Source organism: Choloepus didactylus, chromosome 12 (assembly GCF_015220235.1).
Source record: "Choloepus didactylus isolate mChoDid1 chromosome 12, mChoDid1.pri, whole genome shotgun sequence".
In the NCBI taxonomy this organism is placed as follows: Eukaryota; Metazoa; Chordata; class Mammalia; order Pilosa; family Megalonychidae; genus Choloepus; species Choloepus didactylus.
The window spans coordinates 89,061,942-89,081,779 of NC_051318.1; the positions used below are offsets into that span (position 1 = coordinate 89,061,942).

At 38.2% G+C, this 19,838-nt stretch overlaps 1 protein-coding gene across 1 annotated transcript; it reads left to right on the forward strand.

Annotated features, from left to right (window-relative positions):
• Window positions 1–11,318: 11,318 nt before the first annotated feature.
• FAM216B (family with sequence similarity 216 member B) lies at window positions 11,319–18,457 on the forward strand. Its single transcript, XM_037800650.1, has 4 exons — window positions 11,319–11,397; window positions 13,157–13,269; window positions 16,348–16,468; window positions 18,166–18,457. Exons 2-4 carry the CDS (start codon window positions 13,171–13,173, stop codon window positions 18,348–18,350), a joined length of 405 nt encoding a protein of 134 aa, XP_037656578.1. The 5' UTR covers window positions 11,319–11,397; window positions 13,157–13,170; the 3' UTR covers window positions 18,351–18,457.
• The last annotated feature ends 1,381 nt before the right edge of the window (window positions 18,458–19,838 follow it).

Consider the following 19,838-nt stretch of genomic DNA (forward strand, 5'->3'; position numbering starts at 1 on the left):
AGTTTTGTACTAAGTTTTGAAATTGGTAGATGTGTCTTCTAACTTTGCCTTTGTCTCAAGATTATTTTGCCTATTCTGAGTGCCTTGCTTTTCCATATTATTTTAGAAGCAGCTTGTCAATTTCTGCAAAAAAAGAGAGAAAGGTAACTTGGATTTTAATATAGATTATATTTAATATACAGACCAATTTGGTGAGTATTGGTACCTTAACAATATTAAGTTTTCCAATTCATGAACACAGGATGTCTTTCCATTTATTTAGATCTTCTTTAATGTCTTTCAATGATGTTTTGTGGTTTTTGGTATATAAACCTTGCACTACCTTGGTTAAATTTATTCTAAAGTATTTTTTTTCTTTTTGATAATATTGAAAATGGAGTTGTTTTTTTAATTTCATTTTTGAGTTGTTCATTGTTAGTATATAGAAATACAATTGATTTTTGTGTGCTAATAGTGCATATTGCAACCTTGATGAATCCATTTATTGTCTCCAATAGGTTTTTATAGGTTCCTTAGAATTTTCTATATATAAGATAATGTCATCTGTAAATGGGGATAACTTTAATTCTTCTTTCCCAATTTGGATGTCTTTTATTTCTTTTTCTTGCCTAATTGCCCTGGCTAGAACTTCCAGTGGGATGTTGGGTTAAAGTGGCAGCAACAGGCTTGCTTGTCTTGTTTCTGATCTTATGGGAAAAGCTTTCAGCCTTTCACCGTTAAGTATGATATTCTCTGTGAGTTCTTCATAGATGAACTTTATTAGATTCAGAAAGTTCCCTTCTTTTCCTAGATTGTTGAGTGTTTTTATCATGAAAGGGTCTTTGATTTTGCTAAATGTTTCTTTAGCATCTATCAGGATGATTGAAGTAGTTTGTGTTCTTTGTTCTATTAATGCATTACACTAATACATTACCCCAATACATTGATTGAATATCATATTTTGAACCAGCCTTGCAATACTGGGATAAATCCTACAGGGCAATGGGATATAATCCTTTTTATATGTTGCTGGATTTGATTTGCTATTATTTCATTTAGAATTTTTGCACCTATATTCATAAGAGATGTGGGTCTGTCGTTTTCTTGTAAAGTTTTTGTTTGGTTTTGGTATCAGAGTAATGTGGGCCTCATAGAATGAGTTTGGAAGTATTTTCTCCTCTTCAGTCGTTTGGAAGAGTGGGTGAAATATGGTATTAATTCTTCTTTAAATATTTGGAAGGATTCACCAGTGAAGTCATCTGGTTCTGGGCTGTTCTTTGTGTTAAGTTTTTTTGATTACTAGTTAGATTTCTTTTCATACTATGTCTGTTTAGATTGTCTATTCTATCTAGAGTCAGCTTTGACAGTTTGTGTCTTTTTAGGAATTTTTCCATTTTATCTAGGTTATCTAAATTGTTGTCATACAAACATGCCAAAATACCAATATGTTCATAGTGTTGCCTTATAATTCTTTTTATTTCTGTGAGGTCAATAGTAATGCCCCCACTTTCATTCCTGATTAAAGTAATTTGAGTTTTTTCTTTCCTTTTTTGGTCAGTTGAGCCAAAGTTTTGTCAATTTTGTTGATCTTTTCAAAGAACTAACTTTTGCTTTGGTAGTTTTCTCTACATTTTTTCAATTCTCTATTTCTTCAATGTCCACTTGAATCTTTATTTCTCTTATTTGTTTGCTTTGGGTTTAGTTTGCTCTTTTTTTTCTGGAGTCTTCAGGTAGAAGAATAAGTCATTGATTTGAGATCATTCTTCTTTTTTAATATGTCATTTTATAGCTATAATTTTCCCCCTAAGCACTGCTTTTGCTGCAGCCTCTAAATTTTGGTCTGTTGTGTCACCATTTGCATTCATCTCAAGATATTTTTTAATTTCCCTTGTGATAGCTTCTCTGACCCACTGTTTATTTAAAAGTGTGCTATTAAATTTCCAATTATTTGTGTATTTCCCAAATTTCCTTCTCTTAGCAATTTCTAATTTCATTCCATTGTAGTCAGAAAGCATACTTTGCATCATTTCAATACTTTTAAATGTATTGAAATTTGTATTATGGCCAAACATATGTTTGGAGAATGTGTCATGTGCACTTGAAAAGAACGTGTATTCTGATGTTTTTGAGTACAGTGCCATATAGATGTCTTTTAGGCATAGTTGGTTTACGGAGTTGTTCAAGTCTTCTATTTACTTGCTGATATTCTGTCTAGGTGTTCAATCCAATACTGAAGGTGGGGAGTTAAAGCCTCCAGCTATTATTGTTGAATTGTATATTTCTCCCTTCAATTCTATTTTAAGGTTCTATTATTGACTGTATATATGCATATAATTGTTATATCTTCTTAATGGATAGGCCATTTTATCATTATAAAATTTTTATCTTTGTTTCTAGTAACAATTTTTGTTTTTAATGTCCATTTTTTCTGATTTTAATATAGCCACCCCAGTTCTCTTTTAGTATATCTTTTTCCATCCTTTTACCTTCAATCTGTTTGTGCTTTTGAATCCCAAGTGCCTCTTGTGGACAGCATATAGTTGGATAATATTTTCTTCATCCATTCTACCAATCTCTGCCTTTTATTGGAGTGTTTAATTCTTTTATGTTTAATATTATTACTGATAAATTTTACATAAATTAGATTTACATCTGGCTTTTTGCTATTTGTTTTCTATATGTTTTATACCTGTTTTGTTCTTCTGTTCCTTTATTACTATCTTCTTTTATGTTAAATACATATTTTCTAGTGTATCATTTTAATTCACTTGTTGTTTCCTTGACCATATTTGTTTGAGTTATTTTCTTAGTGGTTGTCCTGGGGATTACGACTAAAATCTTGAATTATAACAATCTTGTTGTGATTAATACCACATTAATTTCAATAGCATTTAAAAAATTTTCTCCTGTGTAGCTCCATTCTCTTACCCTTCTAAGTGCTATTCTTGTCATACAAATTACATCTTTATAAGTTGTATGCCCATCAACATAGATTTATTATTTCTTTATATATTGGTCTTTAAAATAAGACTGAAGAAAAACTTGCTACAAAGAAAGATAAATGTTCCTTCACTAGTGTTCTTTTTCTCTTCATGTGGATTCATCTTACTATCAGGTGACCTTTCATTTCAGCCTGAAGGACACCCTTTATTATTTCTTATAGGAAAGTTCTGCTAGTGATGAATTCTCTCAGTTTTTGTGTTCTGGGAAGTTGCAAGTTCACCTTTATATTTGAAGGACAGTTTTTCTGGATATAGCATTCTTGACAGTCTTTATCTTCCAGCAGTTTGGGTATGTCACCTCATGACTTTCTGGCTCCCATGGTTTCTGAGGTGAAATCAGTATTTAACCTTAATGATATCTCTTGTATATCATGAGTTATTTCTTGTTGCTTTCAACGTTCTCTCTTTGTGTTTGTCTTTCAGCAGATTGATTTGGGTATGTGGGTTTATCTTACTTGGAGTTTGTTGAACTTCTTGGGTTTGTAGATTAATGTTTTCCATCAAATTTGGAAAGGTGGAGGGGATTATTTTTCATAGATTCTTTCTGCCCATTTCTGATGGTGTCCCAGAGATCTCAGAGCCTCTGCTCGTGTTCCTTCTTTCTATTTTCTTTCACTTCCTCTGACTGGATACTCTCAATTGAACTATCTTAAAGTTCACTGATTCTTCTCTCTGCTCAGACCTGCTGTTGAGCTCCTCTACTGAGTTTTCATTGTACTTTACAACTCCAGAATTTTTATTGTGTTCTTTTTTATATATAAAAATTCTCTCTCTTTATCAATCTCCTATATTTAGTGAGACATTATTCACATATGTCCCTTTAGTTATTTAGACATGGTTTCTTTTAATTATTGGAACATATTTCAAATAGCTGGGTTAGAGTCTTTGTCTACTAAGACCAACATTTGGGCTTCTTCATGGAGAATTTCTAAGTGACTGCTCTTAGTCACTTAGAAAGACTGTGCATTTATTATATTTCTTTCTTTTTTTTGCATGCTTCATAATCTTTTGTTGAAAACTGGACATTTGGAGTAATACAATTTGGAAAATATGGATATCATACTCTCCCTCCTCCAAAGTATTTGTTATTGCTGTTGTTTATCATTATTGTTCTTTGTTTATTTAGTGATTTTTAGGAACTAATTCTATAAAGTCTGTATTCTTTGTTGTGAATGGCCACTAAAGTCTCTGCTCAAGTAGCTTAGTGGTTTAGAATGATTGGGCGGAGATTTCCTTAGATGCCAGAAACCAGTAAGGCTCCTAGTCTTTGCAATGGGGCTCTGCATGCCTGTTGGGGGATGCCTTCAACACTCAACCAGGCAGCTAAAATTCTGCCTTAAGCTTTACTTTTCTGCTTGCTTAGAGCTTCCAGGTCAATCTTGAGGTGAGAGCTTAGGGCCTTTTCAGATCTTTTCTGAGCACGCACACATTCCTGGGTAAGAACTAGACCTATGCATGTGCATGGCCTTCTAAGATTGCAGGGAATATGTCAGAGATTTTCAAAGTCCCTATGGACATCTGTGATGGTTAGGTTTATGGCCAGATGATGGTGTCCAGGTGTCTGGTCAAGCAAGCACTGGCCTAACTGTTACTGCAAGGACAATTGACTGCAGCTGTGACTGCATCAACAAAGGGTGTGCCTTCCGCAATGAGAGAATTCAATCATCTGGATTTAATCCAATCAGTTGAAGACTTAAGGGAGAGACACAGAGGACCTGCATTTCTTCGTTCGGCTAGCCAGCGAAATGGGTCCTGAGGAGTTCATTGAACACCGTCATTGGAGTTGCCAGTTCGCTGAGTGAGGAGTTCATCAAACGCCTTCATCGGAGTCGCCAGTTTGCTGCCTGCCCTACGGAATATGGACTTGTGCATCCCCACAGTTGCATGAGATACTTTTATAAAATCTTATATTTATAGTTAACTCTTATTAATTCTGTTTCCCTAGAGAACCCTAACTAATACAGCATCTCATTCACCAGGTTTTCTTTTAAGATTTTCTGTTAGCCTATTGTTTCTTCCAGCTGTTATGCACCACATCAGAAAGCCATAAAATTTTAAAAAATTGCCCATAATTGGTTTTGACAAATGCCCCTAGGGAAAAAAAAAATCCCACTTGTTGAGTTTCATGTTAGGTTAAATAAAGACATTATTGCAAATGGGGTCTTAAAGGTCAAGACAGGTAAAATGATGATAATACTCTACTAATGAGGCTTTGAATAAGCTCCAACCTTGTGTTGGCTGCGAAGCTTCTGGCTTTCACCATGATCGTGGGTTTTTGGGTTTTCAAGGCTGTCAGAGAGCTATGGAAACAAGACAAATTAAAATGTCACAAAACTTGCTGTTCTTTCTAAGATTTGCCTATTTTTCTTGAATAAATGCTCCATGTATTATTTCAACCCTTTAGATATTTTCCAGAGTTCTGAAAGTTTTTGCCAATTTTCTCATTGCTTTATGGAGGAGTAATTTTTGGAGGTCTTTACTCCATTATTTTCACTCATGTAATTTCCTCTTCCCCTATTTTAAAGAAACAAAACTAGAAGTTATAGATGATGCACTAAAAGCATGTTTTATATTGGCTAACATGAAAGCTCATCAGCAAAATGATCCAAGTCTTCTCAGTGGGAATCCAAGTGACATGTTGGTGAGATGTTTTGTTTGGCAGGATATGCAGCATTGTAGAACATTTAGCATCTCCATCTCAGGTTCACCCTCAGTAAATACCGGGTTGGGTTATCTCTGGATAACCCAAGAGCACAGCTGGAACCGTTCCAAATGTTCCTTTGAATAAACACAATAGTTTTAGTGACCCCTGCATGAACTACTGCTTGAATAAGGAAAGGCCTTGACCCTACCTCAAAAGGTTAGAAAATGGATTTACATTTATATGTTTTACATTAAAATGTAATATTTAAGATACATATGCATTGTTTTTTTTATTAATCCTGCTTTAATTGCCTTTTTGTGATTAACCAGCTAGCTACTGGTCCCGATTGTTTTTCTTAAGGGTTCATCTTCTACATCTGATTACCTGGGGACTTCCTGAAAGAAGACTCCAATACAGGGCTTGCAAACATAAAACAAGGAATTGTAAAAGGAACTGACTATTTTTTTAACCTGTAAGCAACAATGACTTAGGGAGTCTAAATTATTGATTTCACCTATATAAAGAATGGTACTGTTTGAAGAGGATTAAATTTCTTCTATGAGACTCAAAACTAAAATCAACTGGTTATAGTTACAGAGAGATAGACTTCACCACAATAAAGAAAAGAATATTCTAGAACTAGCTGCTAAAAAATAGTTGTACAAAATGTAGTAAAGATGACATGGCGCAACAGAAAGAATAAAATCCTTAGTGCCAAAGCCAGGCATAAACTCTGGCTCCTCCCTGGTTGACATACATATATTACCAAGCCTCATTTTTTTTCCCTCTTTAAAAGACTCATTTTTTTTTTCACTTTAGAGCTATAATAATATTTGCCTCGAAGAACTCTGAAGAATAAATAGTCTATCCTAAATTCCTAGCACATTTTCTGCATCTATTAGACACATAATAAATTATTCTTCCCTTCCTAATCTTCTTCCATGTCCCTAGAAGTGTGAAGCAGAAAAAGACAATTATCTACTTAAGCACACTACATCCTAGTGTTTTACAGTCTAAGATGTTGATAGAAAGATAAAAGTTCCATATGGATCAAATTCCTACCTTGTGGTGATACTGTTTACACTCTTCTTTGCCTATTCAATATACATTTAGCTCTTTCTTCTTTGCTAACAGCCCTCCAAATTCGTTTAGGTTCGGGTAAATATCCTTTGGCTTCAGAGAAGGTGAACGCAGCTCCTGGTCTAGAAGGTGGACTAATTCAGTCCTTTTGAGAGAGATTAGATTACTGTCCAGTAAATATCCATTCAACCCCCATGACTTCTAAGAGAAGTGTGTACTTTCCTGCCTTATTGATTTTAGTCTTGGAATGTGGATGGAGGTGCAAGTGTGCCAGTTCCAAGCCTAGGCTTGCCCCTCAGGTTGTTTATGACCAGAGAAGACTCGCCTGGCAGATTCCATGTCTCATAATAACGAAAGACACAGAGAGCAGCTGCCCCAGCGAATCGACCAACTTGAAGCCCAAAGCAGAGCCACAGCCAACCTTCGGATGCATGAGAGAGAAATATATGCTTATAGTTGTCTGTCCCCTGAGATGATTTTCTGGTTGCTTTTTTAGCAGCAATAGCAATGAAATAACTTCCTGATACATATACCTTTGAGTTATTAGGTAAAGTCTGCTGGGAAGCTTCTGAGAAATAATCTTCCTCTCTGATAAAATAAAGGTGCAAAAAGATAAACTCTTTTCTCAGTGGGATATCCTGACTTTGAGTGAAACAGCAATCTTATGACCATGAGTTGAAGGCCACCAGGTCAGAATCATGGACTTTGTACTACTAACAATCTAGTCAAATGACAAGAATAAATCCTTATTTGTATAAGCCACTATTTGTTCAGTGTCTCTGTTTTCTGCAACTGAATGCATCCTAAGTGATACATGCCCATATTGAAATCTAGGACTATTGAACTCCAAGATGTATTTCGTTTTTATAGCGGAAGCTAATGTATTTGACAATTCTCAGAATCAATTCTGTCTCACGACCACTTGTCATGTAGTATGCTTTTATTTATGACTTCATTGGCTTGTTCAGTCAGTGTTGCCTACTAATTCATTGAATACCTAAGCACTTGGACATCCTTCCAAGGATCTCTACACTTCATACCTAGTGGGCATGAAACGTCATTTCCTTCAAAGAGTCTTCCTTCACTTTCAGTGTGTGCCTTCTACCCACATTGCAATATTCCACGTGCAGCAGAAGTTACTACTTGAAATGTTTGATCAGGCAAACTTCCATGGGCACTTATGGCCCATCTGCCATTCTGCTTCTTTACCATATCTGGGAGATTATGTGTACATATATATATATATGAGATTTCTGTGCAAAAGGGAAGAAAGGTGAGACAAATATCTTTCCTTTGATTCCTAATTTCAGAGCTAAAACAGGTCCACTAAGAACAAAGATGCTGGAACAAGACTTCCTGAATTCAGGTTCCAGGTCTACCACTGCCCAGCCACGGGAAAATGGGCTATTTAACCTCTCTGTACCCTCATTTCCCCATCAGTAGAATGGGGTTAGTAATAGTAGATACTTCATAGCATTGTTATGAGGCTTAAATGAGTTAATATATGTTAAGTGCCTACCCTGTTCCCTCAACCGGATTCTGCTCAATGGACCAGTAGTCCTATGAGAAAGCAGAGTGTGATGAAAACTGTATAAGACTTTGAGTGAATGCTACTTAGAAGTCCAGGTGACAAACAGCAGCACAAAGCAGGAAGAGGGTCACTTTCCTTTGCTTTCCTTTGGTGTGCTGAGGGCTTGGGACAGCCCTGGGGAGAGATCTATGCCTGGTGGAGTTACTCTCATTGAGAGCTCTGCAGTATAAGGGATCCTGGAGAAGGAGCAGGGGCAGAAGGAGACGATCAGGCCATATTCCTCTTAGGTTAAGGTTTTCCAGGGAAGTACTGTCTCCATGATGTACAGTGACACTCTACCTCCTGTTCTAGCAGACTGGGTTCCCTGAATTAGGGCTTGACCTCATCTTGGATTCCAATTTTAAGTTCCTCTTCCTCATTGTCCTCACTTGATAATGCCCATGAGGTCACATTTGCCCCAATATTCTATGAAAACACTTTATAACCCAGGTAATACCATTTAAATGTTGGCATATTGACATATACAGCTCTAAGCACCACATCTCACTGCAGTACCAACTTTTTAACTTTGTATATATCTTTTCACACAATGGTCAACATAATAGTCTCTCTAGCAATTAGATTGTCGATATTTATTTCTCTTCATTTTTTTCCTTCATAGTCAGTTTTATTTCTTTTTGAACCATTTAGCTAGTCTTTGGGAAAAGATTTGCTCTATCCAAAGCTAATGATAATGCACAGTGTCATTCTTATATTTTAAAGTATTATTCAAAACTTAATATCTCATTCTTTAACATCATCTATATAGCTAGCCAATTAATTTTTATTTTCTTTTTTCTTACAACTTCAATCTTTAGTCATATTAGGAAAACATTGACTGCATATCTAAATCCTTCAGGCTTCTGCCTGACTTCATATATCCCAGAGGTGCCTCTTAGATTTTGGGCGATGGTATCCCAATGTACTGGATAGAGTCTGTTGTCTCTCAGCTCTACACTTATCCTTCTAGACCCTTCTCTTCACCACAGTCATAGGAAGACTGCAAAATACATTTCCCAGAATCCCTTGCCAGCTGGCACCCAAAGGCAGGTAGGACAGGGAAGGCTGGAGGAGCCGTTTTCTGCTGGCTTCTCTTGCACCTGTAGCAGTGACGGCAGCAGAGCAACTTTAGCAGTTTGGGGAAGAACATGGAAGTAAGGGTGGCCAGTGAGTGCTGGTTTCTGAGATCCTACTCATGCAGCAGTGTCCCAACAGGGGCAGCCTAAGAAGCACAGCTTTTATGGGCGCTGCGTAAAATCATTTTCTCTTTTGTCCTTCAACTCTAGGTGTGAGAGTACTTTTACCATAATTGCCAGTCCTTGGATAACAATCTTCCTTGTTTTTCTGTTCTATCCCACTCCAACACTTGTAGCACATTCCCTGCATGAATCCCCTCTATGTCAAACAGCTGGATTCATTTTCGTTTTCCTGATTTGGCAGGGACTCATGCACCCCGTTATAAATCCGCATGCATGTGCAGCAGAAGATGTGCTGTGCCTTAGAAGGCAATTTGTCACATCTTGGGAAACCTTCAAGGAAGATTCAACTGACAACATCAACTCTGCATGTAGCTCTTCTTTATTTCTCAGTAGAGAATTACTCATCTCCCCCACTCCAGTGATAGGTTTCATGTTATTTATTCACTGGCATTTACAAATTCTTGGTTGTGTCAGGTTTCTTCCCCAAGAAGTCTGCATTCAAGTTATTGGGACAAAACACATACTTTTTGCACCTGTTGAACTGTCTTTCTTCTTTAATCCATACGCTCTTATTCACCACTCTTATCTTCCAGGATTTAGGGTTTTGTTTCGTTTTTTGCCCCCTAGCCTCCTAAGAGTTTTGAATTCATGGTTTTCTTTTGTATTTCTCCTTCCATTTTTTTTCTAGGAAATCTTCATCTTTGCAATAAGGTGGCATTCAGAGGTAGGATTCTTAAGGAAATAAAAAAAAGGGAATCTTCAGTAATAATGCTAGTATAGAGAAAGGGAAAAGTTTGTGCTCATGCGTCGGGTTAAAATGTGAGGCTTGAGCTGATGAGATCAGTGTAGACAAGAATCCTGGGCCATAGGTTAATTACCATCATGTGTAGCTTCTAACTAAGATCAAAGATGGAGAGTATCTTATCTCCCAACAATGAAAAAGCAACATTATCTTGAACCATGGCACAATTTCATAAGTTCCTGTCTTAGTCTGCCAGAGCTGCTCTGACAAATACCACACAATGGGTTTACTTAGACAACAGCATTTATTGACTCATGGTTTCAGGGGCTAGAGGTCCAAAATCAAGCTGTCAGTTGGGCTATGATTTTTCCTCAAGGTCTATAGTGTCTGGCAATGGCTTGCCACATCCTTGGGGTTTCCTGGCTTGCATTTCTGCCTCCTGTCACATGGCGATGTCCTTGATCTCTTCCTGTGTCTTTCTCTGACTGGCTGGGTCCAAATTTCTTCTGCTTATACAGGACTCCAGCAATATGGATTAAGACCCACCCTGATTCAGTTAGGCCATATCTAAATAGGATCATAATTGATAATATATCTTTCAAGGGTCCTTTTTACAATGGGGTCACACTCATAGGAACACAGATTAAGATTAAGAGCATGTGTTTTGCTGGGATACATGAAAGATTAAGGACATGTGTTTTTCTGGGATACGTAATTCAATCTACCAGTTACCATAGGCAAATGCATGCTCATACCTCTACCTTTAAGAACTGTTTATTCCTCCTTCTGAGCAATTGACCCCTAATATGGGAAATATTCATGTAATAGCCTGTTGCTCTGCTGGATTTCTTGATTTTTAATTTTTAGCATCTCTCTTTCCAGTCACTTCCCTCCCCCATGTCTACATATAATGCAAATATGATGGGTTTAGAAGTTGACTTTTGCTCAGAAACAAATTTTGTAAGAAAATAAAATTAAACCATGCAGTTGAATGTTGAACAAAAGCAGATCAAGGCATAAAGCCAAATTCCCCCAGCTCATTGTTTCCTTGCATGATGTTGCTTAGATATCAGTTTATCAACAGACTGAATCACTACCACCACTGCAGAGACAGAGACCTTGAGAGAAAATTAAATGAATATGAATGATGGCTTTTAAATAGGGGGGACATGCAATCCGGGGTAAGATCCTTTTCAGTAAATCTGTCTTTTTGTTTCCAATATAAATCATTTTGTAGATTTTTGCTCCCTGAATTCCCCAAGGATTTTAATCAAACTTTATCAGATTTAGACCACTTGAATAGGTAAGATGTATTTCCTCAGCGATAGTCCAAGAAAAGCATGTATGAGTTGTTGCCACGAGGAAGATCATCAGTCATTTCCTTATGCTATTTGAGGAGACAAGAAATCTTCCTAGCTTTGAAGAATGTTTATTCTCTGCTGTACAGATCTGGAAAATGGGAGGAGGGAAATTGTGATGAATCGAGTACATGATAAAGCATAAGTTTGTATCACAGAGGATAATTCTATCATGAGAGTATATCTTGGTTGGAATGGTTTCTGGAGTCCACATTTAAAGAAAGCAGTATTAAATAAATATTTTTAATTTAATTTATAAAGGTATATCATGGAAACAGGACATACTGAGTTGACTGATGTTTTCCTAATAAATTTCTTTCTGGAAGATCCAAGCATTAGATCTGCAAACTAAAAATCAATTAGAATCATCTTACATATTAAGATAATTGACAAACATGTGTGTGCACGTGCACATACTAAAGTAGGGTTGAGGGAAGGAACTGGCATACAGTGAGAGAATTCTATAATTCTGATCTCATTTAATCAAACAACCCTGTGAGGTAGACTTTATAATTGCCACTGTGCACTTGAGAGGACCAAGGCTAACAGAAGGTAAGAAACTCAATTTTTTCTGGTTCCAAAGTTCCTGCCAACTATATTACGGTTTCTTTTCTTCATTTAGCACATAGTAAAGGAGCCCTTGTTAGTTATACTTGCTTTTGCTGTGTTCTTACTTTCTGTATTCAGTGGTTTATTTTGCTGACAAAGCAAAGAAGTGAGCAGAGGAAAAATGCTTGGGGTTTCCATTCTGTCCCTTGGCAACCCTATTCCAACATGTCTATCCTTCCTTGATTGACAAGTTTTTTATTAGTATATAAATATCTCAGATTCTAAACTCTAAATCACATAGAAAGGAGACTCAACCATAGCAGGTGTGATTCCTTCATTTTATAACTTTGTCAGGCAAGTGGCAAGCAACATGGCCAGGTTTAATCGTTTATTTTAAAGTGTGGTGCTGTAAAACTGCAACTCTAAATGAGCATGTAATGCAGAATGATGTAAAAGGTATACTATATTGCCACTAAAAACCATATTTTTAGGAATATTTAATGAACTGGGGAAAATATACAACCTGACTTTTCTAAAATCACACCAAGTACACACGAAAAAAAAAAAGAGAATTTAATCAAATGACAATGGTAGTTCTGGATAGTGAGATTATGGGTGATTTTATTTGCTTTTTCAATTTTTAAATGTTTCCAAATTTTCCAAAATGACATGTATTAATGTTAGAATCAGAAGAGGCATTAAATATTATTTAAAACTCTCCAGAAATAGCTGTCATAGACCGTTTGTCCCACTTGTTCCAAACACAGAGTGAAGCAGAAAGACAAAGGACTGTGAATTATTCCTTCCATAAATAAAAGGTGAGGATGGGGAGTAGTGCAGAACTAAGCAGCCAGTTTGGTCTAGTTGCTTGGCAGCATGTGTGAAAACTTTCAATAACATTTATTTATTTGTTTGTTTATTTATTTATATTTACTTATTTCCTTGCTTACTTATTAACTTGGCTACATCCTGCAAATTGATTGGAAAACAAAACAAACCAAAATTTTATTGTAATCTTTGTTGTTCCCTGGAGGTACAGGATAAAGAATGAGAGAAAACTGGAAAAGACAACAAAAGTTCTGCAATAGTCCACAGATTTCTTGCATTCCAGTTCCTCCCTCTGCCTCTGACATGTCATTACTAAAGGTAGGTATATCTGTTTGCTAAAGCTGCCAGAAGGCAATATACCAGAAATGGATTGGCTTTTACAATGGAGGCTTATTAGTTCACAAATTTACAGTTCTAAGGCCATGGAAATGTCCCAGTTAATGCACCAACAGGATGATACCTTCTCTGAAGAAAGGCTGATGGCATCTGGGGTTCCTCTGACACATGGGAAGGCACATGGCTGCCTCTGCTAATCCTTCTCTCCTGGGTTTAGCTTCTAGTTTCAGTGGCTTGCTCCAAAATGTCTCTGGGCTTCTGTCTCAGCTTCTCTCTGCTCTCTCCAAAATGTCTCTGCCTTTTATCCTCTCATAGAGGACTCCAGCAAGGAGATAAAGACCCACCTTGAATGGGCAGGGTCACATCTCCATGGAAACAATCTGGTCAAAAGCTCCCACCCACAACAGTGTTGCCCCCACAAGATTGGATGAAAGGAACATAGTCTTTTCTGGGGTCCATGACAGATCCAAACCAGTAGAGTAGGCATTTTGTTTCCAGACAGAGGGACCATGTCTGCCTCTCTTTCAAAGCTCCATGACTTACCCATTATCAGGCAGAACATCTGGCCCAACCCAGCTCCTGGGCACATGTTGAAAGCAGGCGTGAGTGAATGAAGAGAACTTCGATGATCTCTTCCTACACTTGTCCCATTTCAGGAGCTCTGGTACATGGTTGCCTCTTGGTTGCTTTCTTGACTTACCAGCAGTGATGGGAAACTCCATAATTGAACACACCGTGGCTTCACTGCTGGAGAGCTAGGTTTGATTTTTAGCAACTTTCACGCAAATCTGTCAAATTTGTAAATTTGTAAAGTTCGTGAAAATTTCAGTTTCCTTCCATCCGCTTATGGAAGGATAAGCAATAGGGTAAAAACCTTAGGAATGCTGTCCCTCGCTTCGCATATAGGAAGTTAAGAGCTTTACTAAGGCAAAGAGAAGAGCAAATTTTCCCTTGTAAAATAAAATTATAACTTTTTAGGAATTATCTAGTATTATGAAAACTCCCATGGTGCTTTGTAGCTTTGCTGTTGAAATTGGCTTGCAATTTTTATGTTCTGTTGTTCTCAATCATTTGAACAGGCTTAACAAGTTATTCAGGAATGGACTCCATTTTCTTCTCCAAATACATTCTTTTTAAAACATCTAATTTAGAAACTTTAAAGTTGAAATTATGTATACAATTGTGGGAGATGCTAAGTTTTACTAATTAAGTCTGTATATATTTTTCATAACAAAGTTTAAGGTCTTTATACCCTCAAAAAAAAAAAAAAAAAAAAAAACCCTGACTCAGATTTCAGTCCCACTGAAAATTTCTAATAGGTTAAATCATCTTACCCTGCTTTTACATACGATCATTTTATATTTTACATGTAACTATTAGATGTTAACATGCTTAACAATTAGTTTTGAAGGTTCTATCATGGTTTTGGATTTTTTGACAGAGGATGATTTTATTTTATCTTGGCTTTTCTAAAATGTTGCTGCTCCTATCTCAGTTTCCTCATTTGTAAAATGAGGTCAGTAATTGTCCATCACAAAGGATTGTGATGTTGGAGATAACACTTGCAAAATGCATACCATAAGCACATAAGATCTATGAGGCACCTAACAGTAATTTTAGCCCAGGCCCTCCTTGTCTCTCCCTTGGACTATGGCAGAAACCTTCTTGGTTCTCTCCTTACCTTTACTTTTTCTTCCCTAAACCCATATTCTACAGCAGGGCTAGGGGGATCTTTCTAAAATGGCACTCTGTGTCAGCTTGAAGTAGAATTTCTCAACCTTGGCACTGTTAACATTTGGGGTAGGTAAGTCTTTATGGCAAGGATGAGGGGGCTATCCTGGGTGTCATAGGATGTTTAGCAGCATCCCTGACCTCTGCCTGCTAGCTGTCAGTAGAAAGCCTCTCCACCCCCTACCATTTGTGACAACCCCAAATTTCCCCCCAAACACTGCCCAATGGCCCTTGGGTGACAAAATCACCCCCACTGAGAATCACTGCCTTAAATAAAGACCTTCAGTGAATGGCTCCTCCTGAGAGGTATTCTTGAAACTCTTAATATGAAAAAAAAAAAAAAAAAGAAAAAAGACCTCCATGATCTTCCCCTGCATAACTCCACAGTCTCTTCGAACCTCAGACTCTATGATCTGGTTGAATTAAAGAAAAAAAAATCTGATTGCCAACATATTAGAGAATTTGCACCAGTTTCTCTCTGTGTCTATAATGAGCCTTTCTTTTTCTTCTAGTCCAGTGGTTCTTCAATTGTAGGGTGCATGTGTCAGAAACACCTGGAGACCTTGTTTAAACAGAGCCCTAGGACCTACCCCTAGAGTTTCTGGTTCCATAAGCCTGGGGGTGTGACCTGGGAATCTGCATTTCTAACAAGCCCACAGAGGTCCCAGGGGATGGGTACCAACCTTTGAAAACCCATATTCTAGGCCCCTTATGAATTCCTCAAACCCTCTAAGACTCAGAGGTGGCAGTCTTCTCATTTAGGGAGCCTTCTTTGACTGCTACTGGTGGACTATGTTTTCCTCCTCTGTTTTCTCAGCACCTTTTTACTAATGATATTAAATACACATCACATCACCCGTCAACCCACCCGTCTATGTCCCCTGCTTGCTAAGAACTCTCAGGGGAGAGGACTCTTTTTACCCATCTTTGCATCCAGAGGGACACTTCAGGCTCTGCGTAGATTCTCACAACCCATCTTTCCCAGCAAGGATTATAATGGTGTGATAAAATTACAAGATCCTTGAAATCCTTGGATCTCCCTCCACCCAAAACCTTGACCTGCATGCCTGGAATCTTTTACTTACCCATTTTCACCATCACACGGGCCAGTGGACAGTTGTTTAAGCAAGTTCCTGTAGAGGAAACTGCCCACATGTTTTCCAGTTGTTGTGTATTAAAAATCTACATGTATTTGTGTTTACTATAAATATATTTACTATAAAAAGAGGAGCATCTTGTTTCTGCAGAAGTCAGGTTTGAATACATCATACACTTGCAATCCTATAGAACTCTACCCACTCACCAAAATCAATTGCTCTGCTCCAACAGGGCCTAACCTGGGGACAACAGTGCTACTTTTACAGCATCATGAGGATTTACAACACTAGTCCCCAGTGGGAGGCCCTGCAGGCCCGCTATGTTCACAGCCTCCTGCATCAGCAGCTGCTGGGTGAGTTTAATTACCTGACCTGAACCAGGAACCCGTGTGCTGCAGCAAAAGCCAAGGTTTCCAGAGAAATAATTCAAGTAGAATGGCCTCTACCAGTGGACAGTTTTATCAACAGGGTCAGCTGGCCAAGTTTAAAAATTATTATTCCTGATAATAGAGAGCAAGTTTTTATGGGTAAATTAAGACGGTTTGAAGAAATAGGAACGTGGATTGTTATAAAATGTTAACAACTCTCGGAGATTGACAGGGATTCAATCTAGTAAAATGGACTGGGTTTAAGAAGCCAGATTAGGCTCAAAACACATGTCAGCACTCCTTGCTGGTTGTGCAAACTCAGAGGCTCAGTTTACCCACAACAATAATTGTCATTTTTTTTTTTTTTTGAGTATTTACCATGTGTCAGACATTTTGCTAGAAGCTCTTCATAGAATATCTGCTTTCTTCCTGCTTTACAGTATGGGAAAATGCAGCCCAAGCAGGTTATGTCACTTGATCAAGTGCATGTCAGAGCTCTGACTTGACTCCAAAGACCATGCGTGTTCACCTCCACATTTTACTGCTTCTTCTCTTCTACTTACCTCAGTGGATTTTTTGAAGCCCAAATGAAAGTCCTGCATCATCTGTAAGCAGTGATCTACTGGAAGGCTGGTTGTTGTTAAATCCTTCTTCTTCTAGGAAATGATTTTGGTCTCTAGCTGCCTCTCTGATGCAATTCTTTCAAATCCATCAAGCTTCGTGTTTAAAACCACTCATTCAGCATCAGCACATACTGACTGATACCTTGTTCCTGTATGTGCACAAAAGGAAGACTTGGTTTGTGCAAATAGTTTCCAAAAAAAACAACAATATTTACCTTTTATTAAGGGCATCCTCCCTGCCAGGCATTATTCTGTGCACTCTGCAAGTATCACCTTGTTCAAACCTCAGACACACTAGAGTACATGCTTTTCTAATCTACTTTACACAGAAGAAAAAATTGAGCCATGGGTAAGTGAAATAACTTGACCAGGGTCACACAACTAATACACAGCAGAGCCAGGGATCAGTCTGGTCCCCATGAATGTCTGAAATGCAGCAGGAGCTTCATCTAGTAGCTTTGTTTGTGAATAAAATTGTAGAGAAGCCAATGAATCCAGAAGCAGAGGTATTAAGCATTGACTGCACTTGAAATCCACCCATGCATCTTATTAAATGCAGATTCCTAGACCTAATCCTCTAAGTTTCTGATTCAGAAGGTCTTTGGAATAGAGTTAGGAATCTATATTTTCAACAGCATTTTATAAAAGCACTTGGTCTCAGTCAGGTGATTCTGTAGTAGATTAGGTGGTTGGCACACTGCACTCTGAGAAATACTAACTGGGATCTAATATGTATATATATTTTTATATATATATATATTGAAGAAAGTTTGATATTGAAGATAAGTGATTCAGGCAAAGATTCTTCAAGGTTCATGTCCCTTTGCAAATGATTGTCATGATAGTCAATGACTAAGGATTGATTGGCTTATTGAATGAGAGATAACAAGGGAAAGATGCAAAGATCATATAATCTAGACATCCTAAGGACAATAGTTATTCTTTATCCATCCTCGAAGAATAGAAGAAAATTTGGACACGTGGACATTTGCAGTTTTGTTTGCTTACCTGCTTTGTAAAGTTGTTGACTCTGAAGTTTCTCTCACTCCTTTCCCCCAGGCTATATTACTCACCAGGAAGCCTTGGCTTGTGCTGCTGCACTGAGGGAGTCTGCTAGGAAAGCTGCAGCCAAGGTAGCGCCTCACAGATCCATCCCCAGGAAGCCTTCGGCCATTTCAAGAAAATGGGTGTCCTCACTACCTGTGTCTGCTCTTCGACCCCGGACCCAAAGCACAGGGCTCTGAACCCTCAGGAAACACGGCTGTACGTAAGCCCTGGAACAGACAGGTGGCCCGTGCTAGGTGGCATGTAATGGGTGCTTAGTGCCTATTTCTTGGATGAGAATGAATAAAAGTGCTAATTCCTAATACACACCCCAGACCTAGAAATAGTCTCTCTTTTGTTTGCAAGAATTTTACCAGCAAGAGCAAGTCGAGAAGGTTAAGAGCATGGAGCAGCGAGTAAGCCTATTTTCCACCTAGACTCTGCAGAATAAAAAGTCTTTGAAGCTTGTAAAATAAAAGCTTCCTTTGAATTAGAACCTCTCAGAGAAATCCCAAGAACAGTGTAAAGGGATGAGTGGCTAGAGGTCACCAGGTGCTCTGTCACTTAGTAATACCCCCTGCCAGCCACACAACGCACATATTGAACTTTAAAATCATGCTAACCAACAGGGAGTTACACTGAGCACAGAGGGCTTCTGGAGCCACATCGTCTCAGCAGTAATAGGATTGTGTGTTTCCATATCCTCGGTCCCTTCTTCTTCCCCATTAAGCAACAGCATTAAAGTTGGCCCAAAGCTTCTGGTTCTCACCTGGCTCAATCACTTTGTGTCATCTCAAAGCTTGGGCTTAACAACCTGCCCTGTCTGTGTTGATTCTGCAATGCTGTAATTGACCTTGACAGGGGTAAGAAATTCACACACACCCCTTCCCCTGGCTGCCAATGAACAGTCTCAGCAGAACAGAAACATGGCTCCAAAGAATTGATCTCAAGTCTTAACTTTCCATGGCCTAAATGGTTTTAAGTGGGCATGAAAGACTATACAATAATCAAAAAAGAAATTTTTTAGTAATTGTTAGGTAGGCCTAAAAGAAGAAAAACTCTAACTGAACTGGGGTGAGTTCTACTAGGCACCCCTCTTAAGAGATACAGGTATGTGGTAGACCTTCTTGGCTTGTACTAACCTTCCTTTTGTTTCCCTCTGAACTTCTTGCATGCTCTTTTGTCTTAGACTTTTTCTTTCTTTCATTATTTTTTTTTTGATGGGCATAGATATTTGCCATGTAAGCCTTAGCTAGTGATGCAGAAGGAGGTCACTTACGATTCTGAGCCACATCCTCACATCAAAGATCTCAGAAGCAGCTTGTTTCAGACAGAGGCTTTAAAGGGCTGATTAGAAGGTGAATGCCAGAGGTCCACGAGGAGGACAAATAGATCCAGTTTGGTGCAAAAGGTTCCACTTGTTAGCTCTCTTCTCCCTTCTGAGAAAGATCTGCTCCCCCACCTCCCCCCATATCCCCCCACCTCCCTACCACCTACCCCCCCCCCCCCCCCCCCCCCACCGCCTCAGCTCTGCACCCAGAGCTTATGAGGAATGAAATTACTTATATTGCGGGAAGAAGAAAGGACTGGGAACATAATGCCAAAGATGATGACCGTGAGCCTGTATCTTTTAGAAATTTTACTCCTTTGACCTGTTTGAGACTATAGAGCCCGTGCTCTCAAAAATG

Bases quoted from the DNA above. Each gene is read 5' to 3' on its own strand.
- FAM216B (XM_037800650.1), top strand. From the start codon at position 13,171: ATGAGAGAAAACTGGAAAAGACAACAAAAGTTCTGCAATAGTCCACAG. The intron at 13,270-16,347 runs GTAGGTATATCT...CTGCTCCAACAG, and splicing joins CTGACATGTCATTACTAAAG to GGCCTAACCTGGGGACAACA. The intron at 16,469-18,165 runs GTGAGTTTAATT...CCTTTCCCCCAG, and splicing joins CCTGCATCAGCAGCTGCTGG to GCTATATTACTCACCAGGAA.